The sequence below is a fragment of the Chiloscyllium punctatum genome, chromosome 30 (assembly GCF_047496795.1).
Source record: "Chiloscyllium punctatum isolate Juve2018m chromosome 30, sChiPun1.3, whole genome shotgun sequence".
Taxonomy (NCBI): domain Eukaryota; kingdom Metazoa; phylum Chordata; class Chondrichthyes; order Orectolobiformes; family Hemiscylliidae; genus Chiloscyllium; species Chiloscyllium punctatum.
Genome location: NC_092768.1, coordinates 28,238,578 through 28,263,896, shown reverse-complemented (window position 1 = coordinate 28,263,896; position 25,319 = coordinate 28,238,578). Strand labels below are relative to the sequence as shown.

Below are 25,319 nucleotides of genomic sequence, written 5' to 3'. Positions count from 1 at the left end.
CAGATGGGGGTGAAGGACACTTACAGGGATGGAACATGATGTAGAGTTGAGAATAAAACATAGACCGAAGTTATAAAGAAACAGGAATTTACAGACTGACAATACATCCCAATTCTAGCCCTGTGTAATCCGCCACCCACCCCCCCCCCCCGTCACCGACACTCCCCCAAGCTCTCCTCGTTCCCTCTACCTTACCTGCCAGTCCCAACTCCCCTCTAAGCACCATTTCTGCCCTAAAGGAGGCACTGGGCGCTGGGTCAATGCAGCCTTGTGCTTTTGAAGCAAAGGTCATTATGGAAATTCAGAGTGAGAGATGTTGCATTTTTAAGGTTGGGGGAGGGGAGGGGAGGCGAAAAGGAAACTAAATTGTCACTGAAAGATGCTTACATCACCAGAGGGGAAGTTAAACTTCTTCTCTGCACTCAATGTTCCCCAGTAGTTTGATTTAAAAATACACCCCGCAGCCTACTGGCCGACCAGAACGCCCGGAACGCGAGTCCAACAATGAACCCTCAAGGTAGGAGCGAAAATAAAAACCCCATGGGATCTCGAGATCTGGGGTAGGGTGACTGGACCCGAAACTTTAACTCTGGTTTCTCTCCACAGACGCTTGCCAGACCTGCTGAGCTTTTCCAGCAATTTCTGTTTTTGACAAGGAACTCGATGTTCCCCCAGTGTTTCTCCTCTCCCGAGTCTTTGCAACTTTTTGTATTGCTCTATCTATCGAATTCAATGAGGACCATCCATTGCGTGTGTGTGTGTGTGCTGCCGATGTTCATTCAACAATTCTGATGTTTCTCTGTGAACCGACATTGCCAGCTTTGACAAAGGGTCAGTTAGACTCGAAACGTCAGCCCTTTTCTCTCCTTACAGATGCTGCCAGACCTGCTGAGATTTTCCAGCATTTTTTCTTTTGGTTTCAGATTCCAGCATCCGCAGTAATTTGATTTTATTTGAAGGAAACGGCCCTTCGTGCTGCCAATGGCCAAAGGAAAGAGTTTCGTTTGCATAGCGCCTCGCCCGCAGCCAAATGAAAGAGCTTCCACAACATGTGGATGCACACAGTTCACCGCTTGCTCACAGCACGTTTTATTTTCTCCTTCTTGCTCGATTTATGACTTTTTTCCCGCAAGTTACTTGTTCAGGGATTTACCTGGAGTAGGTGGGACTTGAACTCAGAGCCACCCGGTTTAGGGTGCAGGGACTGCGCCCTAACTGCTTCAGAAATTGCTGGAGAACAGTTCTGACGTAGGGTCACTGGACTCGAAAACTCTGCTTTCTCTGCACGGATGCTGCCAGACCTACTGAATTTCTCCAGCAATTTCCGTTGTCATTTGTTATTGTTTCTGATATCCAGCATCCGCAGTTCTTTGTTATATTGCCCTGACTTCTTGTTGGGTCGAGGGAGTAGCGCAGGGTGTCATGGATTCACGCTCCCGTTCCTCTCAATCTCGGGTGCTGCTTGTCTAGTCCCGCAGGTAGGCAATTAGAGACTCTACTCATCTGTGAAAATCGACAGGATTCCTGATGAAGGGCTTTTGCCCGAAACATTGATTTTCCTTGCTCCTCAGATGCTGCCTCACCTGCTGTGCTTTTCCAGCACCACTCTGATCTTGACTCGAATCTCCAGCATCTGCAGTACCCACTTCTGTCTACTCTATTCATCTGTCACAACTCAAATATTACCTACAAATAGGGAATAGTTTGGACTGATACTTTGGAGCGTTGCTGATGCCTTCAAATGGGAATCTTGAGTCTTTCCCTAAAACTAAAATAAAACAACACGTCAACGGATGGGGCAAAAAAAAAAGTTTTGAAATGACCATCTCCACTCCCTCAAGAGAGTTTCCGTGCTCTTTGCAAGTTTTCTGTCACATTGTGTTCAAGTTTGAAGGACTGTGGGCTTATTGTTGATCCAGAGACAATATGATTGCCAATCCCAGTGAAGCAAATACAGTAATCACTAACTCCAGAGACATGCATAGCATTTTATCAGGGGGTTTGGCTGGCCTTGTACCCAATAAGCATGGACCCCTCACTTTCTTTTGTTATTAAGCTGTCGATTCTTCTGGGGGGTGGGGGGGGGGGTGTCAGAGTAGATGCAGGAAGGTTGTCTCCCCTTGTGGGAGAGCATAAGACCAGAAGGAATAACCTCAGAATTACAGGTTTAAAACAGAAGTGAGGAGGAATATTTACTTTCAGATCATAGTGAATCTGTGGAATTCTTTACCATAGCGGCTGGTCACTCAGGGCTGAGATAGATTTTTAATTAGTAAATGAATCAAGGTTTATGGGGGAAAAAGTCAGGAAAATGGAGTTGAGTGTTATCACATTCAGTGGCAGAGCAGACCTCAGTGGGCTGAATGACCGGCCTCTGCCTCTTAGGGTCATTGCCACTCGGAATCCAAAGCCCCAGAACGCCCGCAGATTAAGGAAACAGCAACGTGAATTTATGTAGCGCCCTGAACCTGGTCAACTGCCCCAAGGAGCTGCATCTGAGCGGTTGCACTCACTGGGCTCCCATCCGCATTGTCCGAGTTGGTCACAGCTGACCAAGATCTTGGTCAAAGCACCGGGGTTTAAGAACCGTCTTAATGGGCGACACAGCGAGATGGAGAGGCGAGAGAGAAAAATTTAGAGAGAGAGAATTAGCATCTTGGGAACAGAAGGCACAGTTGCAGATGGCAGAACTCTCCCCTCCTTACATTAACCCCCCCCACCCCCCCACCCCGCCTGACAGGAAATCAGAGGCAGCAGGGGTTTATGTGGGGGACTTCCAGCTAAGGTTTGGTGGGGAAATGCAAAGACTGCTTGCTGTGACCGTGTGGGTGCAGCAAGCCCACCCCCACAAAGGAATCTCCAAAAGAAACAAAAGACTTAATTGGCCTTTTCTAACTTGTCTTTTGCCTTTTTTGACAATGTTTTCCAGCAGAAATTGCACTGCAGGGCCAAGGACTGAGGAGGACACCATGTAAAGGAGCTGTGAATTCGGGTTTGTTGGGGGAGGAGGGCAGGGATTGCGTGAGAGGAGACAGCCTGGTAGAATTGATAGTAAACTGCATGTCCACACTGATGAACAGACTAACCCTCCCTCCCTCCCTCCCAATCCCTGCTTGGCATTTCTATTACCAGCTTCCATAGGCCAGGTTAAAATGGGGCAGCTCTGTCTTTCATCAGGAGTGGATCAGTACCAGGGCTCTCACCTCCGCTGGTCAGAAGCGGGTTCACTTCCATGGCTCGGAGACTTTAATGCATCTGTGAAACAGACAGCATAGTGCAACAAAAGTGCCACACTGTCCAGGGTGCTGTCTTTCTGTCGAGTCTTTACCTTCCAGCCTCAATAATACAGAGTCATATAGTACGGAAGCAGACCCTTCAGTCAAACCAGTCCATATCGAACACAATCCCAAACTAAACTAGTCCTGCCTGCCTGCTCCTGGCCCATATTCCTCCAAACCTTTCCTATTCATGTACTTATTCAAATGTATTTTAACTATTGTAATTGTACCCACATCCACCACTTCCTCAGGGATTTCATTCCACACATGAAAACTTTGTTCCTCATGTCTTTTTAAAAATCTCACCCCTTTCACCTTAAAAAGGTATCCCTGGTCTTGAAATTCCCCATCCTAGGGAAAGACAACAGCCATTAACTCTTTCTATATCCCTTATTATTTTATACACTTCTATCAGTTGATCTCTCAACCTCCTACACTCCAGTGAAAAAAACCCCAGCTGATACAACTTTCCTTTATAACTCACACTTCCCACAATTTCAAATCATAGCAACACGTTTTGCTTTACTTGGATGTCAGCTGCTCCTGCCGATTTTGTTTTCCACCTCATTTACTGGTTCCATTGTTGCCACCTTTCCTTTTGCCTTTCACTTTCATCACTTTTGTCATTGAACCTCTTTGACCTTCCTGCCTCCCCACCCCATGCACTCAGCTACCTTTTTGTCCTTTCCTCCCCTTCAACGCTTTGCTTAAAATCTCTTACGCCTCTAAACAAGAGGTCATTGACCCGAAGTAACAATCCTCTCCTCAGACCCTGCAAAATAATTGGATGAGTGCAATGTGAAAAGCTTCAAGAAAATGTGTTGATTCTTATTATACTTCTTCAGAGGCGCTGTGTTGCTGGCTGGGTCCACAATTGCTGCTCATCCCTTATTGCCCTTACACAAGTGCACTGAGCTGCCTTCTTCAACTGCTTCAGTTGCTGGGGTGTGGGGAAACCTACAGTGGTGTTAGGAAGGGAATCCAGTGAAAGTGAAGGAACGCCAGTATAACCCTGGATGGTGCAGTGGCTTAGAAAGGATGGTTGGTTGTCCATATGCTTTTGCTGTTCTTGTCCTTCAAAGTGGTTTAGAACACGCTGGTGAAGGAGGACTGGTGAGTTCCATAGTCCGTCTTGGAGATGCCATACATTGCTGCTATGTTGCATCAGTGGTGGATGAAGTGAATGTTAAGGTAGTGGATTGGGCACCAACTAATTGGGTGATGTGGTTCCTATTGTCATCATTTTCCACCCATCAATTTTCATATTCAATGGACCACACTCTGCCATTTCTGCCACATTTACGTGGATGCCACCACTAAACCAATCATTGCCTACCCTTACTTTTCAGTGTTCTGATGTGGACCCAGCCAGCAACACATCTTAACATCCTGATCCACTCTTCAGTCATCCCACAACACTGCTTCCCATACCAGCTCAGGAGACAGGACACCTGCCCCTTCACCACACCTCTCCTCACTATCCAAGGCCCTGAATAAACATTCCAAGGCAGAACAGTAATTTTTCTTGCACTTCTTTCAATTTGGCATTTTGTATTTCCTGCTGCCAATCAGGTATCTTCTGCATCGGGACGACCAAACTTAGGTTGATTTGCAGGACCACCTCTGCGCTATCTGCCTCCATGGCTCTCAGTTTGTAGCTGCCTGCTGTTCTAATTCTCCACCTCGCTCCTAGTCTGTCCTCTCTATCTTCACTCTGCTGCAATTTTCCAATAGTGCTGAATGTAAACCTAGAGGAACAGTACCTCATCTTCCACTTAGGCACCCAACGGGCCCAACACTGACTTCAGCAGTTTCAGAGTTTGATCTTGATGCCTGTTTCTGAAGGCACATATTGATTGGCGATTCTGCTTTGCCCATTTACACCTTTTTTTCTGGATTCACATTTTATGTTTTTTAACTTCATCCATTGACATCTCTTTTTGCTTGCATCATCATACCATTTGTGCCATAATCTCTCCTGCCCTCCCCACCGTCAGTGATGTTCTCACTTGTTTTTTTTTCCATTCCCTCAGCCTTTTCATCCCTTGTTTGGAAACTGTTACATCTCTCAGCACTCCCCGTTCTGATGAAAGAACACAGGCCTGAAATATTAACTCTGTTTCTCTCTCCACAGAAGTTGCCAGACTTGCTGAGTCTTTCAAATTTTCGGCAGCGGCAGCATTTTGTTTTTGGTTTGGATGTTTAGACATTGTTTTGTTGGAAATTGAATTTGAAACAGTAGCAGAGAAAGAATGAAGCATTAGCAACAACAAGTTAACAAATTGAATGTGAAGTGTCACGTATTCCATTTGAGGCAGAGGGTGACGTTTGCAAGGGCATGTTTGTGTCCAATGCTTAGGCCAAACTTAGGATTTTTAGTTTTGTTGATTTATTGCAAACTATGCAGCATGTGATGAAAGTCCATTCCACCATCAATACTATCCCAGCATCACTGAAGGAACAATGAATGCAAGGTGTGTGTATTGAAGGAAAATATGTGAGGTGGTGTACGAGAAATAAGTAGGGGTCATTCAGCCTGTCGAGACCCTCAAAAGGTAACAGAGGGAGGAAACTCAATGGTAATTTGTGGGTGGCACAGTGGTTAGCACTGCTGCCTCACAGCGCCAGAGACCCGGGTTCAATTCCCGCCAAACGCGACTCTCTGTGTGGAGTTTGCACATCTTTCCCGTGTCTGCGTGGGTTTCCTCCGGGTTAGGTGAATTGGCCGTGCTAAATTGCCCCTCGTGTCAGGTGAAAGAGTAAATGTAGGGGAATGGGTCTGGGTGGGTTGCACTTCGGCGGGTCAGTGCGGACTTGTTGGGCCGAAGGGCCTGTTTCCACACTGTAAGTAATCTAATCTTAAAAAAAAAAATAACCCGTTGAAGATCAGGTCATTACTGCTGGCGTAAATGTGACCCAGCGCCAACTGCTATGGGTTGCTTCATTCCATTGAAGGAGTGGTCAGAAAGAAATGTTAAATAATGGAAAGGAAAGAATTTAGAGGACTGGAAGGAAGAAATAGGGGTAACCAGCCATTATGACCACAATAGGCTGAATGCCCTTCTTCTGTTCTGCATCACCAATGAATACTGCAAGAGTGTGATGTGCACTTTGAAACCATCGTCAAACAGCCCTACAATTTGCCTTTGGATTGAGGGAGGGTAATTGAAAACAACTGCCAAAGTGGCTACACGAAGTTCACTTTACCTATGGGGCTGTTGCTGCAACACCCTGGGAGACATGATGACTCGTGTCTGCTAGCCGCAACCATTTTCCTTTCTCTCAGTGAAACCACTGGAGTGTTCTGACTTCCGTTGACCCTGTGCTTCTTTTTGTGGGGAGGTGAGTATTAAGAGTTCATCAATCTAAGACCATAACCAAGAAATCCAATAGGAAATTGCTGAAGTGTGGTGAGAATGTGGAACTCACTACCACAAAGCGTGGTTGAAATGAACACAAAAGCTCGTGTAGAATAAGGGGAAACTAGGCAGGTATTAGAGGGAGGTAAAAACAATAACTGCAGATGCTGGAAACCAAATACTGGATTAGCGGTGCTGGAAGAGCACAGCAGTTCAGGCAGCATCCAACGAGGTATTAGAGGGAGAAGATAATAGATAATTATGACGGCAAATGTGATTGAGCAAGATGAGGGGCAGGTACAGCACAAGTTAGATACAGCATAAATTTGATTCTATAGTGCCTCCTTTAACCACACCCAGGACAGTGACAGCACGAGATTAGATAAAGACAATTGCTTCTTCTATTCTTTAAAACTGAAAAGAAGATAAAAGTAAAGTTCTGTCTATATCAAATGCTCCCAGGAAAGAGGCAGCATGGGTTTAGAGACCTCTACTCTTTTTAATATAGGAAGTCAAAATAATGAAACAGGCCCTGCTGGAAATAACAGAAACTTATTTAACTTCGTTAAAAATCACACAACACCAGGTTATAGTCCAACAGGTTTAATTGGAAGCACACTAGCTTTCGGAGCGATGCTCCTTCATCAGGTAACCCTTAAAATCCATTAATAATCAAAGATTTGTCTATCTCCTCCTTAAATTTACTCCACTACACTCTAGTGAATTCCAGAGGTTCATGACCTTTGAGAAAAGAATTTTCTCCTCAACTCTGTTTTAAATTTGCTGTCCCTTATCCTAAGACTATAACCTTCCATTCTAGACTGTCCCACAAGAGGAAACATCCTTTCTGCGTCTCCTTTGCCAAACCCCTTTAACATCTTACAGACCTCACTCCCAAGGCAAGCACAACAGGGAATTAGATACAGTTAAAAAGTAGTATTGGAACAACTAATGAAACTGAAAGTTGAAACATTCCCTACATCCAATATAGATCCCATTTTATTGGAAAAGAAGGAGAGAGAAAGCAGGAAATGACAGAACTGATAGCCCAACACCAATTGTAGTGAAAACGGTAAAATCTATTATAACAGATGTTATAATACTTACTTAATGTTATAATACTTACTTAATGTTATAATTACTGGATACTTAAAAAAATCATTGTCCAATTGGACAGAGACAACATTGGATTTATGAAGGTGAAATCATATTTTACAAATCTGTTGAAGGTTTTTGAGGATGTTACTTACGGAGTCAATACTGGGGACACAAGTGTATGTGGTACATTTGGATTTTAAGAAGGCTTTCAACGAAGTTGCTAAAAGGTTAGTGAACAAAATTAATGTGCATAGGAAAGGGCATGATATACAAATGACCAGTAACCAATGAGGTACTGCAATGAGGATCTGTATTTGTAGCCCAGCTGTGCAGAAATATATATTAATGATTTGAATGTGGGCATCTATTGGCATATTTCTAAGTTTGGAGATGGTACAAAACAATATGAATTGTAAGGAGGATTTAATGAGGCTTAAAGGGGATGTAGAAAGTGAGTGGGCAAGAGCATGGCAGATTGAATAAAATGTGAAGAAGTGTGAGGTTATTCAGTCGGGTGGAGGAAAAGAGGTGCAGAATATTTCTGAAATGTTGAGAAACTGGGTGGTGATGATGTAGAAAGGGACCTGGGTGTCCTTGTTCAGAAGTCACTAAAAACTAGCGTGCACGCGCAGCAAGCCATTTGGAAGGCAAGTGGAATGTTAACATTGTTGCAAGAGGATTTGTGTACAGAAGGAAAGAAGTTCCTTCTCAGTTATATAGAACACTGATTAAAGCACAATTGGAAAACTGTATTCTGTTCTAGTCCCTTTGCCTAAGGAAGGATGTACTTGTGTAACACTCGAGGGAGTGTAACAAAGGTTCACCAGACTGCTTCTGCGAACAATGGGGTTGTCCTATGAGGAAAGATTGAAGAGACCAGGCCTGCAGTTTAGGAAATAAAAATGAGAGACGATCTCAAAGAAACATAATTCTTGAAGGGATAGACAGAGTGGATGTTGAAAGAATGTTTCCTCTTGCTGTATAAAATTCAGGGGACACAGTCTCAGAGTAAAAGACCGGCCATTTAGGGATGAGTAGGGATTTCTCCACTCAGAGAGTGGTAAATCTTTGAAATTCTCCACTCCAGAGGGCTTTAGAAACTTTATAGTTCAGTCATTTCAAAGCAGAGAGCAATAATTTTCTAGTTATTAATTAATTCAAGGGATTTGGGGACAGCCATGGTCTAGAATAGTGGAACAGTCTCAAGGGGCCAAATGGCCTACGCTTGCTCTTACTTTCCTGTGTATTTATGTTGTCCCATCAAATGCTCCAAGAGCAGGTACAACACAGGTTAAGATATAGCGTAACAATTCCCTACTGTTACCTACTTGATTGAGAGCTTTCATTTTTCAATATTACAGGTGGTAAAGCCTTCGGAATTCTGAAAGCACAACAGGATGACCGTCTGGAATCAATCAATAAGGTACTGAAAAAGGCAAGCAAGGGGAAGGTGCATAAAAAGACAGGGCTAGGATCAGAAAAAATAGATTTCTCTAAGTTTGAGTTCCTGGAAGCAACTATTATTAATATTGATTAGTGAAAACGCTTCCATACCAGGCACCAATTATTAGCACAAAGCAGTTCCAGCACCTATCCTCAGAAGACAACTCACTCATTCCAGATATTGATTTAATAAACCTCTTCGAAATAACCTCCAATTCATTTACATCCTTATTTAAGAAACCAAAATTAATGCAAGATGTTGTCTCACTAATATCCTTCAAAGGAGAAATGTAACTTCCTTATGTTACTTTTTACAGTAAGAGGACTTTGGTGTTGCCTTGCAGCTAGTCTGTCAAACGTAGATCAGACAGAGTTATTCTGTGTTTACACTTTCCTATCAAACACTCCCAATGTCGGTAAAACATGGGTTAAGATATGGAGTAAAGCTTCCTCTATATTGTCCCCATCAAACACTCCTCAGGCAGGGAAAGCATGAGTTTAGATACAGAGTCAAGCCCCTTCTATACTGTCCCAATTGGTATCAGCTTTGCTAGGTCACTTACTGGATAAACTGGTCCAAGCATGAGTGGGCTCACCCATGGCTTCTCAGCCCTTAGTAGAATTGCAGCAGGGGTGGGTGGACAGTCACTGGAAAGGAGCCTACCTTCAAGACCCCTCTCTCCACCTGCAAGGCTCCCATATGACCTCGGCAGAGGCTATAAAATCCCTCTGAGCCTTTGCCACATGATCCAGGTCGCCTCCTCCTTTTCATACAAATTAGGAGCAGATACAGACCATTCAGCCCCTTGAGCCTGCTCCTCTACTGAAAAAAAGAGCATGGCTGATATGTTTGCAGTTTAAATGTTACATTTCTGTCTGGTCCACACCATCAGGATAAACTTCGATTGGCCCTTCTTAACAAGAATGTTCTGATGTTTGCCTTTAAAATATTCAATGACACTGCCTCTACTGCCTCTTTGTCCCAAATTCTTAACCTGATCAACCTGTTCCGCGATGTTATTACACACCTCCAGAGCAGGTGGGACTTGAACCTGGGGAACAATGCCCTCTGGTTCTGCACTCTCCCATGTTCACCTTGTCAAGACCATTCAGAATCTTGTACACTCCAATCGGGTCACCCTTCACTCCCCTAAACTCCAGTGGAAATATACCCAACCTGTCCAACCTATCCTCAGAAGACAGCTCACTCATTCAAGATATTGATCTAATAAACCTCTTCCAAACAGCCTCAAATGCATTTACATCCTTATTTAAGAGACCAAAATTGACACATAGTGTTCAACATGTTCTCTCATCAATGCCCTTTAAAGGAGAAACATAACTTCCTTATTTTTACTTTTTACAGTAAGAGGGCTTTGGTGTTGCCTTGCAGCTAATCTGTCAAACTGTGTCTGGCCTCTCTGGTGAGATGAAATGCCATGCTGCTCTTATTTGAGCAAGGTAGGGGGTCTTCCTACTCAATCTGGCCGAAATATAGTTTCCCTGATCCACGTCACTTAAAGGGATAGAAAATGCAGATAGAACTGCGCTAACTTTCAGTGCTATTTGTGAACTCTTCCTGCACACAAAACAACTGCGTCACGTGGCCCACAAAATGGAGCATCGGTTGTGAAACGCTTTGGAATTTCAGAGGGTGAGAAAGGTTCCGCGACATTTCAGGCATCAGCTGAGCTTGGTTGGCACAGGTGAGGAGTCCAATAGCCAGCATAATGTGTTGCTTCTGCTGTCCAGATTAATTAATACTAGTTATTTGTTTAATCTGAGGAAGTAACACACTGCCTCACTATATCTGCTATTTCCAGCCAACCGAATTCAACCCCAGCTCTTCCTCTTTGCATTGCTTGGTCCAGGGGATTGCGACAGGGCTGGTCTGAAAGGTTTAAAAATTGGCCAAATCAGCCATTACAGTTTGCAGCTCCTGTGCCTGAAGTGTTCTAAATCTGTGTGGTTTGTTGTCACTACACAATAACTGAGACCAGCCAAGAGATGTATTCCCTGCTGTGCTGTGGAGCAGGGGTCTATGAGTAACACATCCTGTGCGGTAAATGTGGTGGATCCAACTGTCCCCTTGTGTGTGATGCTTGCTGCTAAATGTGGGAGTGTGTGGCCAGTCAATCTCAGCGAAGAGAGGGGAAATGAAACTTGAAAGCACAGCAGAAAGTAATTGCTTATAGTACAGAAAGAGAGAGAGAGAGGGAAATGAATGGTTGTGTTAATGACAAGAGAGGGTAATGGTAGCCCTTTCAGACAGGAGAAATTTTAAACTCTGAAGTGGGCTATGAAGCAAAACATCAACATGGTTCTAAAAAGTACCATAAAAATGTGTAGTCATGTAACACCCTTGTAATTAAAAATCCCAAAGTACTTCACATGGGCGACTATTGATATGGAAACACAAAAAAAAATTAGGACAGGCAACTCAAACATTTAATCAAAGAGGTAAGATGAACAGAATGTCTTAATGGAGGGATGGAGAGGTTTATTGAGGGAATTCTATAGCTTAGGGCCCAGGACAGATGAATACTGGAATGAGCTGCCAGAGGGTGTGGTGATGGCTGGTACAATTGCAACATTTAAGAGGCATTTGAATGGGTTTATGCATAGGAAGGGTTTGGAGAGATATGGGCCGGGTACTGGCAGGTGGGACTAGACTGGGTTGGGATATCTGGTTGGCATGGACAGGTTGGACCGAAGGATCTGTTTCCATGCTGTACATCTCTATGACTCTATGACTCTAATACACTTCTGACAGGCAGCGGAGCAACATGTCATAATAAAATCTCTACGGTGTTGAAGTGGACCATTCAGCCCATCGAGTCCACACCAACCTTCCAAAGAGCATCCCACCCACACCTACCCTATCACTGTAACCATGCATTTACCATGGCTAACCGAGCCTGTACATCCCCAGACACTGCAGGGCTTTATCTTAGCATGGCTAATTCACCTAACCTACACATCTTTGGACTGTAGGAGGAAACTGGAGCACCCAAAGGGCATACACGCAGAAGTGGGGAGAATGTGCAAACTCTACACAAACAGTTGCCCAAATGTGGAATTGAACCTGGGTCCCTTTCACTGTGAGGCAGCAATACTAACCACTGACCCACTGTGCCACCCCAAATGTAAATTGGTAGAGGCCCAGAAGCTTGGAACATGGAGGTTTTTAGGAGCCAGATGAGGTTACAGGACGATGGAGAATGGTGCAAAGCTGTGAAGGTGAAACGGGTCAAGAGGTTTGCGGTGAGATGGATTTAGGCAGCAGTTTCAAAAACTTGTAGATTGTAGGCAAGAACCAAGACTGAGGGTAGTGACGAGGTTCGCAGTTTGGAGATGATGGTATAGAATGAAATCAAGAAAGAGTCAGTGCAAGGAGTCAGGTGGGTATGAATTTGACCTAAGTGGTGGTACAAAACAAGCTGTATTTCATCAGTCAACTGCAGCGTGCACTTTTTCAATTGTTCTGTTTTTGACTATCTGAGTCTGGTAACTGATCTGTGTTCAATGTGCTTGATTGCTTGGGTGTTGGCTGGAGCAAAGTAAAGAGACACCACAGAAGCTGTAAGTGTGTGTATGCAGGCATCCTATGACTGCAGAGGTATATAATGTCAATAGTGCGCACCAACCTTAGAAACTGCTATCATTTCAGCACCTTTGATCAAAAGTTATGGGATAATCACATCACCAAAGCACCTTGGAACATTTCACTACATGAAAGATGCTACATGAATGCAAATTGAGACAATGTGTTTGAAATGTGATATGCCAGCTCCTACCTCTAATCACCCAAGACATCGCTAATTCGAATGAAGAAGATTAGATGATGGAACGGGGCACAAAAGCCATGTAAAAACTGAAGTAACACTTGTTCCATAATTGTATCTTCTCTCTGCCTCTCCGAATTCTGATTCCAATGATGACTGAGGTCTTTCTCTTTCATAGGAGTTCCTGAATAATCCAAAGTACAACACCGATAAAGATCTGGACGAGAAGCTCACAGCTTTCAAACGTAATTTTTCTGTTCATTGCTGTCACATTTGCTGCATGTGGATTGTTGATGTGAGGTACTAAACTCAGGGTGGCAGAGAACATTCTATGTTCTAAGAAATAGCTGTCAGTGGTAGAGTGATGAAAGTCGGAGGTAAGCACTAGAGGAGTGTACGGGGTTGTGGGACCTCTGAAGGTTACTAAGGTAGGGAGTTCAGTCAGGGAGAGTGGGGGGGGGATGTTGGTGGTGGTCGGGGTTTAGTGGTTTTCTGCCCAGAGAGTTCAGGTGAAGCGTGATGGCCATTTTCACATCTGCTTGGACTAACCCATCCCATGTCGTATGTAAAGTGACCAAGCAACCTGGCCATGTATTCTTCATAGTTTCAAAGAATGAGAGATGATCTCATTAAAATTACCAGACACTTAACTCACTGACCAATTCTGCCCCCACGACTCAACTCTGCCCCCACGACTCAACTCCACCCCCGCGACTCAACTCCACCCCCGCGACTCAACTCCACCCCCACGACCAACTCCGCCCCATGACTAACTCCGCCCCCACTCCCAGCTCCAGCCCCACACCAAGTCCTAGCTCCCAGCCCTGCCATAATTTCACCATCCCTCCAGACCTCCCCCTCTCTGAGGATGAACGATCAGTCCTCAGCAGAGGCCTCACCTTCATTCCCCTATGCTCCCGGATCAGTGAGTTCGACATGCGGCGAGACATTGAGCATTTCTTCCGCCACATTGTGGGATCCTATTCGCAACAAGGCCTGAGACAATCATTGAGACATTTATTGCAGCTGCCCACACCCCTCACCCTGAAGCTCTCAGATCTAATCTGGCCCCCGGTCCAGCCCTGAATTTAAAGCTATCATCCTTGGTTTCAAACCTCTGGGCCTGACCTTAGTAACCTTAGTAACCTTCAGAGGTCCCACAACCCCGTACACTCCTCTAGTGTTTGCCTCTGACTTTCATCACTCTACCACTGACAGCTATTTCATAGAACATAGAACGTTACAGCGTAGTACAGGCCCTTTGGCCCTCGATGTTGCACAAACCTGAGAAATTAATCTGATGCCCATCTCACCTACCCTGTTCCAATATTATCCATATGTATTTCCCATGCCCATTTAAATGCCCTTAAAGTTGTCAAGTCTACTACTATTGCAGGCAGGCCATTCCACGCCACTACTACTCTCTGAGTGAAGAAACTACCCCAAATATCTGTCCTAAATCTATCACCCCTCAATTTAAAGCTATGTCCCTTCGTGTTAGCCTTCACCAATTAAGGAAAAAAAGCTCTCGCTGTCCACCCTATCTAACCCTCTGATTATCTTCTACATCTTGATTCAGTCACCTCTCAACCTTCTTCTCTCCAATGAAAACAGCCTCAGTTCACCCAGCCTTTCCTTGTAAGACCTTCTTTCCACATCAGACAACATCCTAGTGAATCTCCTCTGAACCCTTTCCAAGACTTCCACATCCATCATATAATGCGGTGACCAGAACTGCATGCAATACTCCTGGTGTGGCCTTACCAGTGTCTTGTACAGCTGAAGCATGACGTTGTAGCTCTGAAACTCATTCCCCTTACCAATAAACGCCATCACACCATATGCCTTTCCAGCAGCTGCCCAGGTCCCAAGCTCTGGAATTCCTTTATCCACATTGGTCTGTCCTCCTTTAATAGGCTCCACATCCATCAAGCTTCAAGAGTTTGTTTCAATCAGTAGTTTTGCACCTGCTTTGTATTTGTGCTGAAGTCAGTGGAAAGCAAAGTGGAACTTTGGTTAGTGCATGAGGGAAAAATGGGCAATTAAAAAGTCTAGGTTTGAGAAGGCTTCAGTTCAGTAGCCGTTGGAGATGCTGGTTTGTGCCATGTTGCCTGCTGTTGTGTCATTTGCGGTTCTGGAGCCCAACTCCTAGCCTGGTGCAGTCTCAGCCACATCTGCTGCAGAGGAAGACAGTGCACTCAGAAGATGCAGGCTTTCGTGGCCTCTGTTTCCTCCAGGCCCTGTCATTGGCCATGCTGACCTTTCTGTTGATGCTCGTTTCCCATTGCCCCTATGACGGTCAGCCCCCAGAATTCATGGACATCAGCAATTATCTCCGAGCTGTCCACACTGATGTCTGCCATCTTTGTATCTCATTTGTAGATGTCCCTGTGGTGGACACTCAGGAGGTCACAACCCAGTGGCCAGTTCCCTGTTCAAAAGCTTTGTGGGTTTCCTATGAATGTGTGTGTGCCAGTGCACATTGGCAATGGGATATAAACACCAGCTTAGACCAGTAGCCTTTCCTCATGTTTTAAATTTGCTGTGAAATCAGGCAGACTGAAAATCAAGCTTCCAACCTGAGTCTGGGCCTGGATCAGGTTGAAAAAAATCAGTTTTTTTTCATTTCAGTTTCAGTAATCCTGAGTAAATGGTCTTTCATTGCTTTTCAGAGAAATACATGGAGTTTGACCTCAATGACCAGGGAGACATTGGTAAGTCCGACATTTCTCAGTTAACCCTGGGACACAGTGAAAGCATTTTGAACTCAGTTGCCTGTAGCTGATGTTCTGCTACCCGCCCATATTCCCAGAGAACAAACCTCAAGCTTAGATAACTTTCCATTTCAGAAAAAAAATTCACTTCTCGCTTTCCCCTGAGTCTCTCCAACTCCACTCGCAACCAGCCTGAAAGTTGACTTGGAAAATATTGGGATTTTGCCACTGCCATCTCCCATTCCAAATCTGCACCTTTTCTTTCCAATTTGGAGTCTCCATTTGGCTCATCCTCTATTTTGGGAATGATGGAATGTGACAATACACGAGGTGACCATTCAGCCCCTCATGTCTGGAAAGACCATTGTGAAAGAGCCACCATCTATTTCCATTCCCTTGGCTTTCTCTGTCATCCTGCCAATTATTCCTTTTTAACTGTTTACCTGATTCCCTTTTGAAAGTTACATTTGGACCTGCTTCCACATCCTCCCATTAAGGCAATGCATTCCAGATTACAACAACCCACAATGTCAGAGCAAAAGTCTTGTCGTAGCCCACCCTGAATTACTGGTTTAATTATCTTGTGGCCGTTGATGTTCTGTCAGTGGAAGGTTTCTTACTTTTCACTCAATCAAAATGCATCCCATCTCCAGTTGCAAAAGAGAAAGAGACCAATTGGCCCATCAAGAACATGCAATCTCAAAGGCCAAGTTGCTTGGTGCTCTTCTTACCCTTCTCCCTGTAACCCTGCACATTCTTCCTTCTGGGGTAGTAATCTGTTTGCATCTCAAAAGCCTCGATAAAAACTTGCTCCATCGCACTCTCATGTGGTGCATCCAAGAACCTAAATATGTGCAGCAAGAAAACATTTATCCTCATCTTGCCATCGCTTTTGTTGCCTAAAATTTTAAGCTTCTGGCCTTTGGTTCTCGATCCCTCCACTAGTGGGAACTAGTTTTCTCCCTGCTGATTCTGTCCACACCCTTCATGATTTTGTGAATCTCTATTCAATCTCATCTTAAGCAGCTCCCTCGGGGACAGGGCTGACTCCCCACCAAGGTTGATTCTGTTTTGTTTCCTGATGAAGCTCTCGAATCTTTCCCTGAAAATTTGGAAGTCTGCCACATTTTGCCAGGGCAATGTCAGATGGGGAAAGGGTGGTTATGGTTCTGTTGCTGAAGGCCAACAGAGAGCTGGGTTTTTTTTGGTTGTGGTGGGATGGGTTCCATCGGTCTGGCAGCTTTTATGACCAATGGGTTACCCCGAGGCCAGAGTTTGGTCTAATTCCAAAGTCTTGAGCTTTGTCTCATGTGTCTGGCCTCATGGCTTTGGCCACAATGTGGCAGAGGCTGGTGAGCTTTAGTTATGAAGGGAGATTGGACAGACTGGCATTGTTTTCCTTGGAGCAGAGGAGGCTGAGGGGGATATGGTTGCGATATATTAAAATTATTAGGGGTATAGATAGGGTAAACCATTAGATATAGGTGAGGGGGTAGGCCATTTGACCCCTGAGCCTGCTCCACCATTCAATAGGATCACGGCTGATCCGAAAGACAGGGGATAACTTTTCCCCCTGATGGAGGGCATAGATCGATGGAAAGGGGCAGGTGGTTTACAGGGGATGTGAGGATCCAAGAGGGTGGTGGGAATCTGGAACTCACTGCCTATAAGGGTAGTAGGGGCAGAAACCCTCATAACATGTAAGAAGTATTTAGATATGCACTTGTGATTTCAAGGCTATGGACCAAGTGTTGCAAATTTGGATTAGAATGATTAGGTGGTTGTTGTTGATGGATCAAAGGACCTTTTTACATGCTTCACACCTCAATGGTATGATAGTCTAGGTGCCACAGACTGTGGGCAACCTGGCAGCTGAAGCAGAATCCCAATGTCTGGTCCATGTAGGCATCACCGGGAATAGTGACCATGTGCAGTGATGAGGGCAGTACTGAGGGGTGGCGGATATTGTGGGCAGATGAGAGATAAACTGTGTTGTTTCTACACCAAGTCAAACCTTTGCTCTTCCCCCCTACCCACCCTCTTACTCAGATATCATGGGACTGAAGAGAATGCTGGAGAAACTTGGCGCAGCCAAGACCCACCTGGAGCTGAAGAAAATGATCAAGGAGGTGGTGGGAGACATGGGCGAGACCATCTCTTATTCAGCCTTCGTGAAGATGATGCTGGGAAAGCGGTCAGCCATCGCGAAAATGTAAGTCCTCCTTCAGACAGCAAGAGAGAGAGGGAGAAGGGGGAAAGGATGGGGTTTTATTCACATCAGAACATGGCTCATGGGGGTGCTTGGGAGTGTGTGTGTGTGTGTGTGTGTGTTTTGTGTGTGCACGTGTTTATGTGTGTGTGTGTGTGTGAGAGAGAGAAAGAGACGCGGTGTATGAATATGAAGCTGAGAGTGTGTGTCAGTAAAACTTGTCTTGTGCAGCAAAGGAAGACAAGCAGAATCACATGACTTCCTTTATTACAACAACAACAATGACAACCCTCATCCATTTTCCAGGGGGAAATGGGGGAGGTGATGGCCTTGTGGTATTATCGCTGGACTGTTGAGCCAGGTCATGTTCTGGGGACCCAGGTCCAAATCCCACCATGTCAGATGGTGAGATTTGAATTCAACAAAAATCTGGAATTAAGAGTCTAACGATGACGAGGAATCCACTGTTGGAAAAACCCATCTGGTTCACAAATGCCATCCTTACTTGTTCTGGTCTACATGTGACTCCAGACACACAGCAATGTGGCTGACTCTTAACTGCCCTCTGTCTAATTAGGGATGGGCAATAAATGCTGGTCTAGCCAGCGACGCCCTCATCCCATGAACGCACAAAGAAAAAAAAGTTCATTGAAGATCTTGGAGGTAGTTTAAACTGAACCTGCCTATTGAGAGTGCAGGTGAAGGAAACTGGGGATAGTGAGCGAATGTCGTTGACAGGATTTTAAATTTTTATTCGTTCAAGACTTGTGAAAGTAGCTGTCAAGACCAGAATTTGTTACCCATGCCTAATTTTCCCGGGGAAGGTGTTTGTTGACCCACCACCTTGAATTCTCAGTCTTTGGAGTATAGGGGCACCCATAACACTATTAGGAATAGGCTTCCAGGATTTTGACCCAAAGACAGCTGTGGTGATATATTTTGAAGCCAGGATGGTGTTTAACTTGGAGGGAAACTTCCTTGTAGTTGGGTTCTCATATATTTGCTGCCCTTGTCCTTCTAGATGGTCGAGATCACTAGTTTAAGAGGTGCTGTGTAAGGAACCGCGGTGAGTTACCTCAGTGCATGCTGTAGATGGTACACAACCTTGGCCAGTGTACATCGATAGTGAAGGGGAATGAATGTTGAAGGTGGTGGATGGGGTACTGATCTCATCGGGGGCTGATTTATCCTGGATGGTGTCCAGCTTCTTGAGTGTTGTTAGAGCTCCACTATCCGAGCATGTGACAAGTGTCTAGCACATTCCTGGCATGTGCCTTGTGTCAGTGAACAGAATTCAGGCAGACAGGAGGTGAGACACTGGCTCCAGAATCCTCAGCCTCTGACCTCTTCCTGGATACACAGTATTTAAATAGCTGGTCAAGTTCAGTTCTTGATCAATGGTAACTTGCTGGATATTAATAGTGGGGAATTCAGCGATGGTAATACCATTGAATGCCAACTTCACCACTCAGTTTACATCTCACCCTGACTATCTGCTAAAGTCAACAAAGAAAGTATAAAATACGTTTTAAAATCACAATGCTAATTTATTGTGCCCGTGACTAATCCAATTTAAATGACATTTTGAGAAATAGCTTGTGAGCGGACACAGCATATTGCCTGATGATCTTAAAACTCACTTGAAGATCACTTACATCTATATCAGGTGAAACTTCAAGCCTATGGGTCAGCTACTCCAGGGTGCAGGCTATTTTCTCCCTGTGAGGATTTGGGCACCTTCACCTAGAGTTGAAATGTATGAAGGTGGATCCATCATTCATTCAAGGGTGAGGCACGAGTAGAGGAAGCTTATCACAATTCTTATCGCAAAGGCTTCATTCTCACTTTCTAGCTTTCAGGTAGCCTTGGAATAAACTCTCAGAGTGCTTTGTCGCTGTCTACAGGACCAAAGTTTGCAATTCAAATACATTGTATCAAACAGTGCCATACCTGCCCTGACAGAACAGTGCAGAACAGCTTTACTCTGTGTCTAACCCTGTGCTACCCATGCCCTGTGTGAGTTTGATGGAGCAGTGCAGAGGGAGTTCTAACACTGTGCTATCTCTATCCTGAAGGTATTTGATGAAACAGTGTACAGGAGCTGTACCTGCCCTGACAGAACAGTGCGGAACAGCTTTACCCTATATCTAACACTCTGCTGAGCGTGCCCCGTGTGTGTTTGATAGGATAGTGCAAAGTGTGGCTTAATCTATATCTAGCTCTGTGCTATACCTATCTTGTATATGCTTGATTGGGTAGTAAAGACAGAGCTTTACTTTGCATTTAATCTGCAATGCATCTGTCCTGGGAGTGTTTGATGGGGACAGTGTAGAGTGAGCCTTACTGTCTACCTGACTTCCTCTGTACCTGCCCTTTAACATGGGGTGTACAGAAGATAAAGTATTTTCTCCATCACCTTTCGTGATGTGCGGGCAAAGTCAAGGAATGGTGTGTGTGTGTGTGTGTGTGTGTGTGTGTGTGTGTGTGTGTGTGTGTGTGTGTGTGTGTGTGTGTGTTTGTGTGTGTGTGTGACCTAAGCCCTAAGCTGAAATGACAACTAGCTCATGCCTTCTCTTTTTGCACAGAATCTTGTTGTATGAAGAGAAAGCAAAAGAACCTGAGAAACCCACTGGACATCCAACAAAGAAAACCTTCAGCGACCTCCCATAATCCTCTTCTTTGCCAATGTTAATGCGAGATGATCATCTGACACCTCCCACCCCATATGCCCTCTATTGTCAAGATTGTTTCATTCCACCTTTGTACCACCAGTGCCCACTTCCGTTCATCTGCTGCTGAAGTCCTCATTCGTGTTTTCTGTACCTACAGGAGTGACTACTCCATGGCCGACGTGCCATAGTCAAACTCTGTAAGGTCAAACGCATCTAAAACTCTGCTGTACTGTTCCTATCTTGTACAATGTCATGTTCACCCATCACCATACTGTGTTCACTGAGTCCCACTGGCTTTTGGCATGGTAGTGACTGGATTCTTAAGCTTCTCATTCTTGTTTTAAATCCATCTGAGGTTTTGCCTCTGTCTATATCTCTATCATGTGTTCCAACCATTGAGCCCTGCACCTGGCTAATTCTGACCTCTTGTATACTCCCAATCTTCTGTGCCCAACATTGGTGGCTGTGTCTTCAGCTGCCTGGGCCTTACGCTGTAGATGTACGAAGGAAACTGTCCACCTGAAGCAGGTAACAGTGTGTACCCTAGAGCCTCAGCCTAATCAGAGTGCAATCAGCCATTGTGATGACCGTGAAACAAAAGTGTTCACGATACCTTTCCTGATAATTAACAATAGAGTTGGAACTGAGGTAAGGAAAATGTTTTCACACCATAGTGTTCAGATGTGAGATATACACTCCCAGACAGTGTAGTAGAAACAGAATCGATAGTAATTCTATAAAGGAAACTGGGTAAAGAGCTTGGCAAGGAAAACATTGGCAGCACTATGGGTGAATTACAGTGTAAGTTTTTAAAGGGTCTTTCGATAATTCAATTTGCTTGAGTTCACTTAATTTAAAAATCTTGAGTTAACCTTTTCAAACTGCAGTGCTCAAGTTCAACAGAGATATACCATCAGTAAAAGTTAGGATATTGAGTTAATGCATAATATCAAATTTTATTCAGTAAAATTGAGTAAAAGGTGTGCCCATATAACAACAGAAGATGCTTAAGTAATCAGCAAGCGACACAAAGTTATATCCATCAGAAATGCAAGATGGAGATCAATACTAGACCCAAATCCCACCTCACAGACAGAAAACCTCTCCCGCCCTTGAGGTAAAATGTCTTCAAGTTGGCAGAAAGTTCCTGATTAACTATTCCCAAAAACTCCCCTTACTTCGGTTGATCCAAATCACAGTCCGAGCCATGAACAATCTAACTGTCCTCAGGTTATATGGAGAGCTCAGAAACAAGGTGCTTGGAATCCTCCTTTTATACATACTTAAGGATTAACCTCCCTTCAAGAAAGGAATTGAATTTGTGAATAAAGTGGTGAAGATCCATTTGATTGGATCTTGTCCTCTCAATCATCTTAAACATGAGGAACTTTGATTCGTACGTGTCCCAAAATTCTGATCCCAAGAATCAAAATGTATTAGTACTAAATGGCATGTTGGAAAAAGTCTCTGAAATGTCCAAATTAAGGCAACAAAATCTTAAAACTAACATTCTAAACCCTGGTCTGCTTATAGCAGGGTGCAGGGTAACTGAATCTCATTCAACAAGATAGCATGAAAATGTGGGCCAATTGACTTCCTTCTATACTCTACAGTCTGTCCCTGATTTCCTTGTCATTATTTATCCCTCCATCAACATCAGAAGCAGATGATCTGGTCATTAACTCAGTGCTGCTTGTGAGAGCTTGCTGCGAATACATTGACTGCATCATAACCGTGACTACACTGGCAAGCTGAATTTCATCGCTGTGAAGCTCTTATGGACATCCTGAGATTGTGACAGGCACCAGAGAAATGCACTTTCTTCCTTTTCGGCGAGGGAGCAGAGTTTATATTTGTATGAGAGAGATTTCAGAATGGCAGATTATCACCGAAAGCTTGGGGAATTCTACATTCCAGTGATTTCCTATCTATGAATACCAGTTATTGGAAAAATGAGCATTTCCACAGTAAAAGACTATTGGAAACCTTGCATTTCATTTTGTTGCTGTTCTTGCTTAAACTCCTCCTGGCTCCTCCAAGGGACTAAAGTTATTGGATGAAAGCTGATAATCCAGGTTCCCATTGAAAGATTGGAACTGCTCTGTTGATGCAGGGTCATTTTAAGAGTTTTGAAGACTAGATTCCCTACAGTATTGAAACAGGTCTTTCGGCCCAACAAGTCCACACTGACCCTCTGAAGAGTAACCCACCCAGTCCCATTCCCCACATTTACTCCTGACTAATGCACCCAAAACTATGGGCAATTTAGTATGGCCAATTCACCTGACCTGCACGTCTTTGGATTGTGGGAGCAAAGCAGCGCAAACCCACACAGACATGGGGAAAATATGCAAACTCCACATGAACAGTCACTCAATGCTGGAATCGAACCCAGGTCTCTGGCAGTGTGAGGCAGCAGGGCTAACCACTGAGCCACCATGCCAGCCCACATGTGGTTCAACCAAGAAATGGTCTGCTAGCCCTGACTACAGCACAGAAAGAAAGAGGTCTTGCTTCAGTTGTATTGAGCATGGGTAAAAGCATAACAGGAGTGTTGTATGCAGTTCATAGAATTATAAAGTAGAATCCCTATGGTGTGGAAGCAGGTCATTCAGCCCAACCAATCCACACCGATCTTCTGAAGAACAGCCCACCCAGGTCTATCCTTCTACCCTATCCCTGAAACTTACATTTCCCATTGCTAATTCACCTCGCCTACACATGCTTGCACACTATGGGCAATTTAACACAGTCAATCCACCTAAACTGCGCAACTTTGGACTGCGGGAGGACACCGGAGCACCAGGAGGAAACCCACACAGTTCTGGTCACTTTGGTGAAGGGGGGATGTCTTTGCCATGGAGAGAATGAAGTAGAGATTTATCAGATTGATTCCCGAGATCAGGGGAAATGCCTTATGAGGGAGATTCTCTGGAGTTTAGGAGAATGAGAGGTGACCTGATGGAAATTTGTAAGATTCTTAAAGGGATAGACAGAATAGCTACTGAAAAGCTATTTCTCCTGTCATCTAAAATGAGCGGACACAGTATTGGTGTAGACAAGGAATGAGATGGGGTGGCATCTCTTCACTGATGAATCTCCACCCGAGTGGAGGTCAGTCATTGAGCAGCTTCAAGACTGAGAAATGGGTTTCTAATTATTAATCATATCAAGGGATATGAGAGTAGTTTGGGATGTAGATGATGAACCACAATCTAAAATGGCAAAACAGGCTTGAGGGGTTCAGTGGCATACTCCTATGAGAGCTCTGATAGTGCAGGGTTTGTTTAAGAGCTTGGACATTTCAGACCCAGTCTGATCTCCAGATGACTTGTCTTTTATTAAAATGTTGCCTAATGGGTTGAGGATGTACACTTTTTCAAATGACAGCTGTTGCAAAGTTGGAGTTGGCAATGTCCTCTTGATCCCAGGTCTACAGCAGGACAGCAGCCAACCATGGCGCAGTGTGCAAGCAAGACTGACATAGCCTGTAGGAATTCTATGGATTCTATAATGTATTGGAAACATGCCAGAGAGTGGCAAATGTGACCCTTCAATTCAGGAAAGGATGTTTGAACAAGCCTTCCAACTGCAGGACAGTAAGTATAATATCAGCAGTGGGCAAGATTTCAGAAACAATAATTAGGAAAGTAGATCAAGAGGCATAACAGGAAGTTAGAGTTTAGGAAGATCCATAAAGTACAGAAGGTCAGAGTGTGCATATCTACAGATTCCTGAGGATAGGCAGGACAGGTAGATTAGATGGCTAGGAAGGCATCTGAGATACTTGCCTGCTTTAGCTAAGGCATGAAATACAACAGCGGGGAGATTGTACTGGAAGTGTATAAAATGACAGTTAGACAACAACTGGAGGATGTTAGCATTTATGGGCACCACATTACAGGAAGGATCTGATTGCACGAGAGCAGGTGTAGAGAACAGGTTGCCATCTGAGCTGGATGGTCTGATTCAGGAGGAAAGATTGGGGCTATTTTCCTTTGAGCAGTGCAAGTTGAGAGGAGGCCTAAGAGGAGTTTATGAGAGGCATAGAAAGAGTGGAGAACAAGGGAGTTGCTCGTTTAATAGATGGATCAATAACCAAGGAGATAGATGAAAGAAAGAGATAGGAAGCTAAGAGGAGGGTGGAGGAGAAATCTAGGTGGAAGTGGGTACTGTAGATGCTGGGGATTACAGTCAAGATTAGAATAGTGCTGGAAAAGCACAGAAGGTCAGGCAGCATCCGAGGAGCAGGAAAATTGATGTTTCGGGCAAAAGCCCTTCATCAGGAATCTGATGAAGGGCTTTTGCCCAAACCGTTGATTTTCCTGCTCTTCGGATGCTGCCTGACCTGCTGTGCTTTTCCAGCACCGCTCTAATCTTGAGGAGAAGTCTTTTCACCCAGGGTGGTGGGTGCCTAGAACTCACTGCCTGGAAGGGTTGTTGAGTCAGAAGCTCTCATAACCTTTCAGTAGTATTTAGATACTCACTTGTGTTACCATGGCATCCAGAACTATGGACCGAGAACTGTAAAATGGGGTTATTATAGCCAGATCTTTATTGACTGGCATGGACATGATGAGCTTAATGGCCTCAGTCTGAGTTATTTATAGACCTTTGAGGTCTGAGTTAATGAAATGCAGCCAGCATGGATTTCTAAAAGGCAGGTCAAGCTTGATGAGCTGAGTTCTTGATGAACTGCAGCAATGCTGCCTCAAGTTCAATTTGAAAAAAATGAACTGCAGCACAAAAGGTAATAAGCAA

The 25,319-nt window shown here is 44.4% G+C and overlaps 1 protein-coding gene across 1 annotated transcript; it reads left to right on the top strand.

Moving 5' to 3' along the window:
* Positions 1-421: 421 nt before the first annotated feature.
* Positions 422-22,550, top strand: LOC140455350 (allograft inflammatory factor 1-like). The gene is made up of 6 exons (XM_072550134.1): positions 422-517; positions 9,097-9,158; positions 13,142-13,208; positions 15,636-15,677; positions 17,727-17,889; positions 20,472-22,550. Exons 1-6 carry the CDS (start codon positions 505-507, stop codon positions 20,554-20,556), a joined length of 432 nt encoding a protein of 143 aa, XP_072406235.1. The 5' UTR covers positions 422-504; the 3' UTR covers positions 20,557-22,550.
* The last annotated feature ends 2,769 nt before the right edge of the window (positions 22,551-25,319 follow it).

Coding starts and splice junctions, on each gene's coding strand:
- LOC140455350 (XM_072550134.1), top strand. Junction 9,159..13,141: donor GTCTGGAATCAATCAATAAG/GTACTGAAAAAG, acceptor TCTCTTTCATAG/GAGTTCCTGAATAATCCAAA. Junction 13,209..15,635: donor GAAGCTCACAGCTTTCAAAC/GTAATTTTTCTG, acceptor ATTGCTTTTCAG/AGAAATACATGGAGTTTGAC.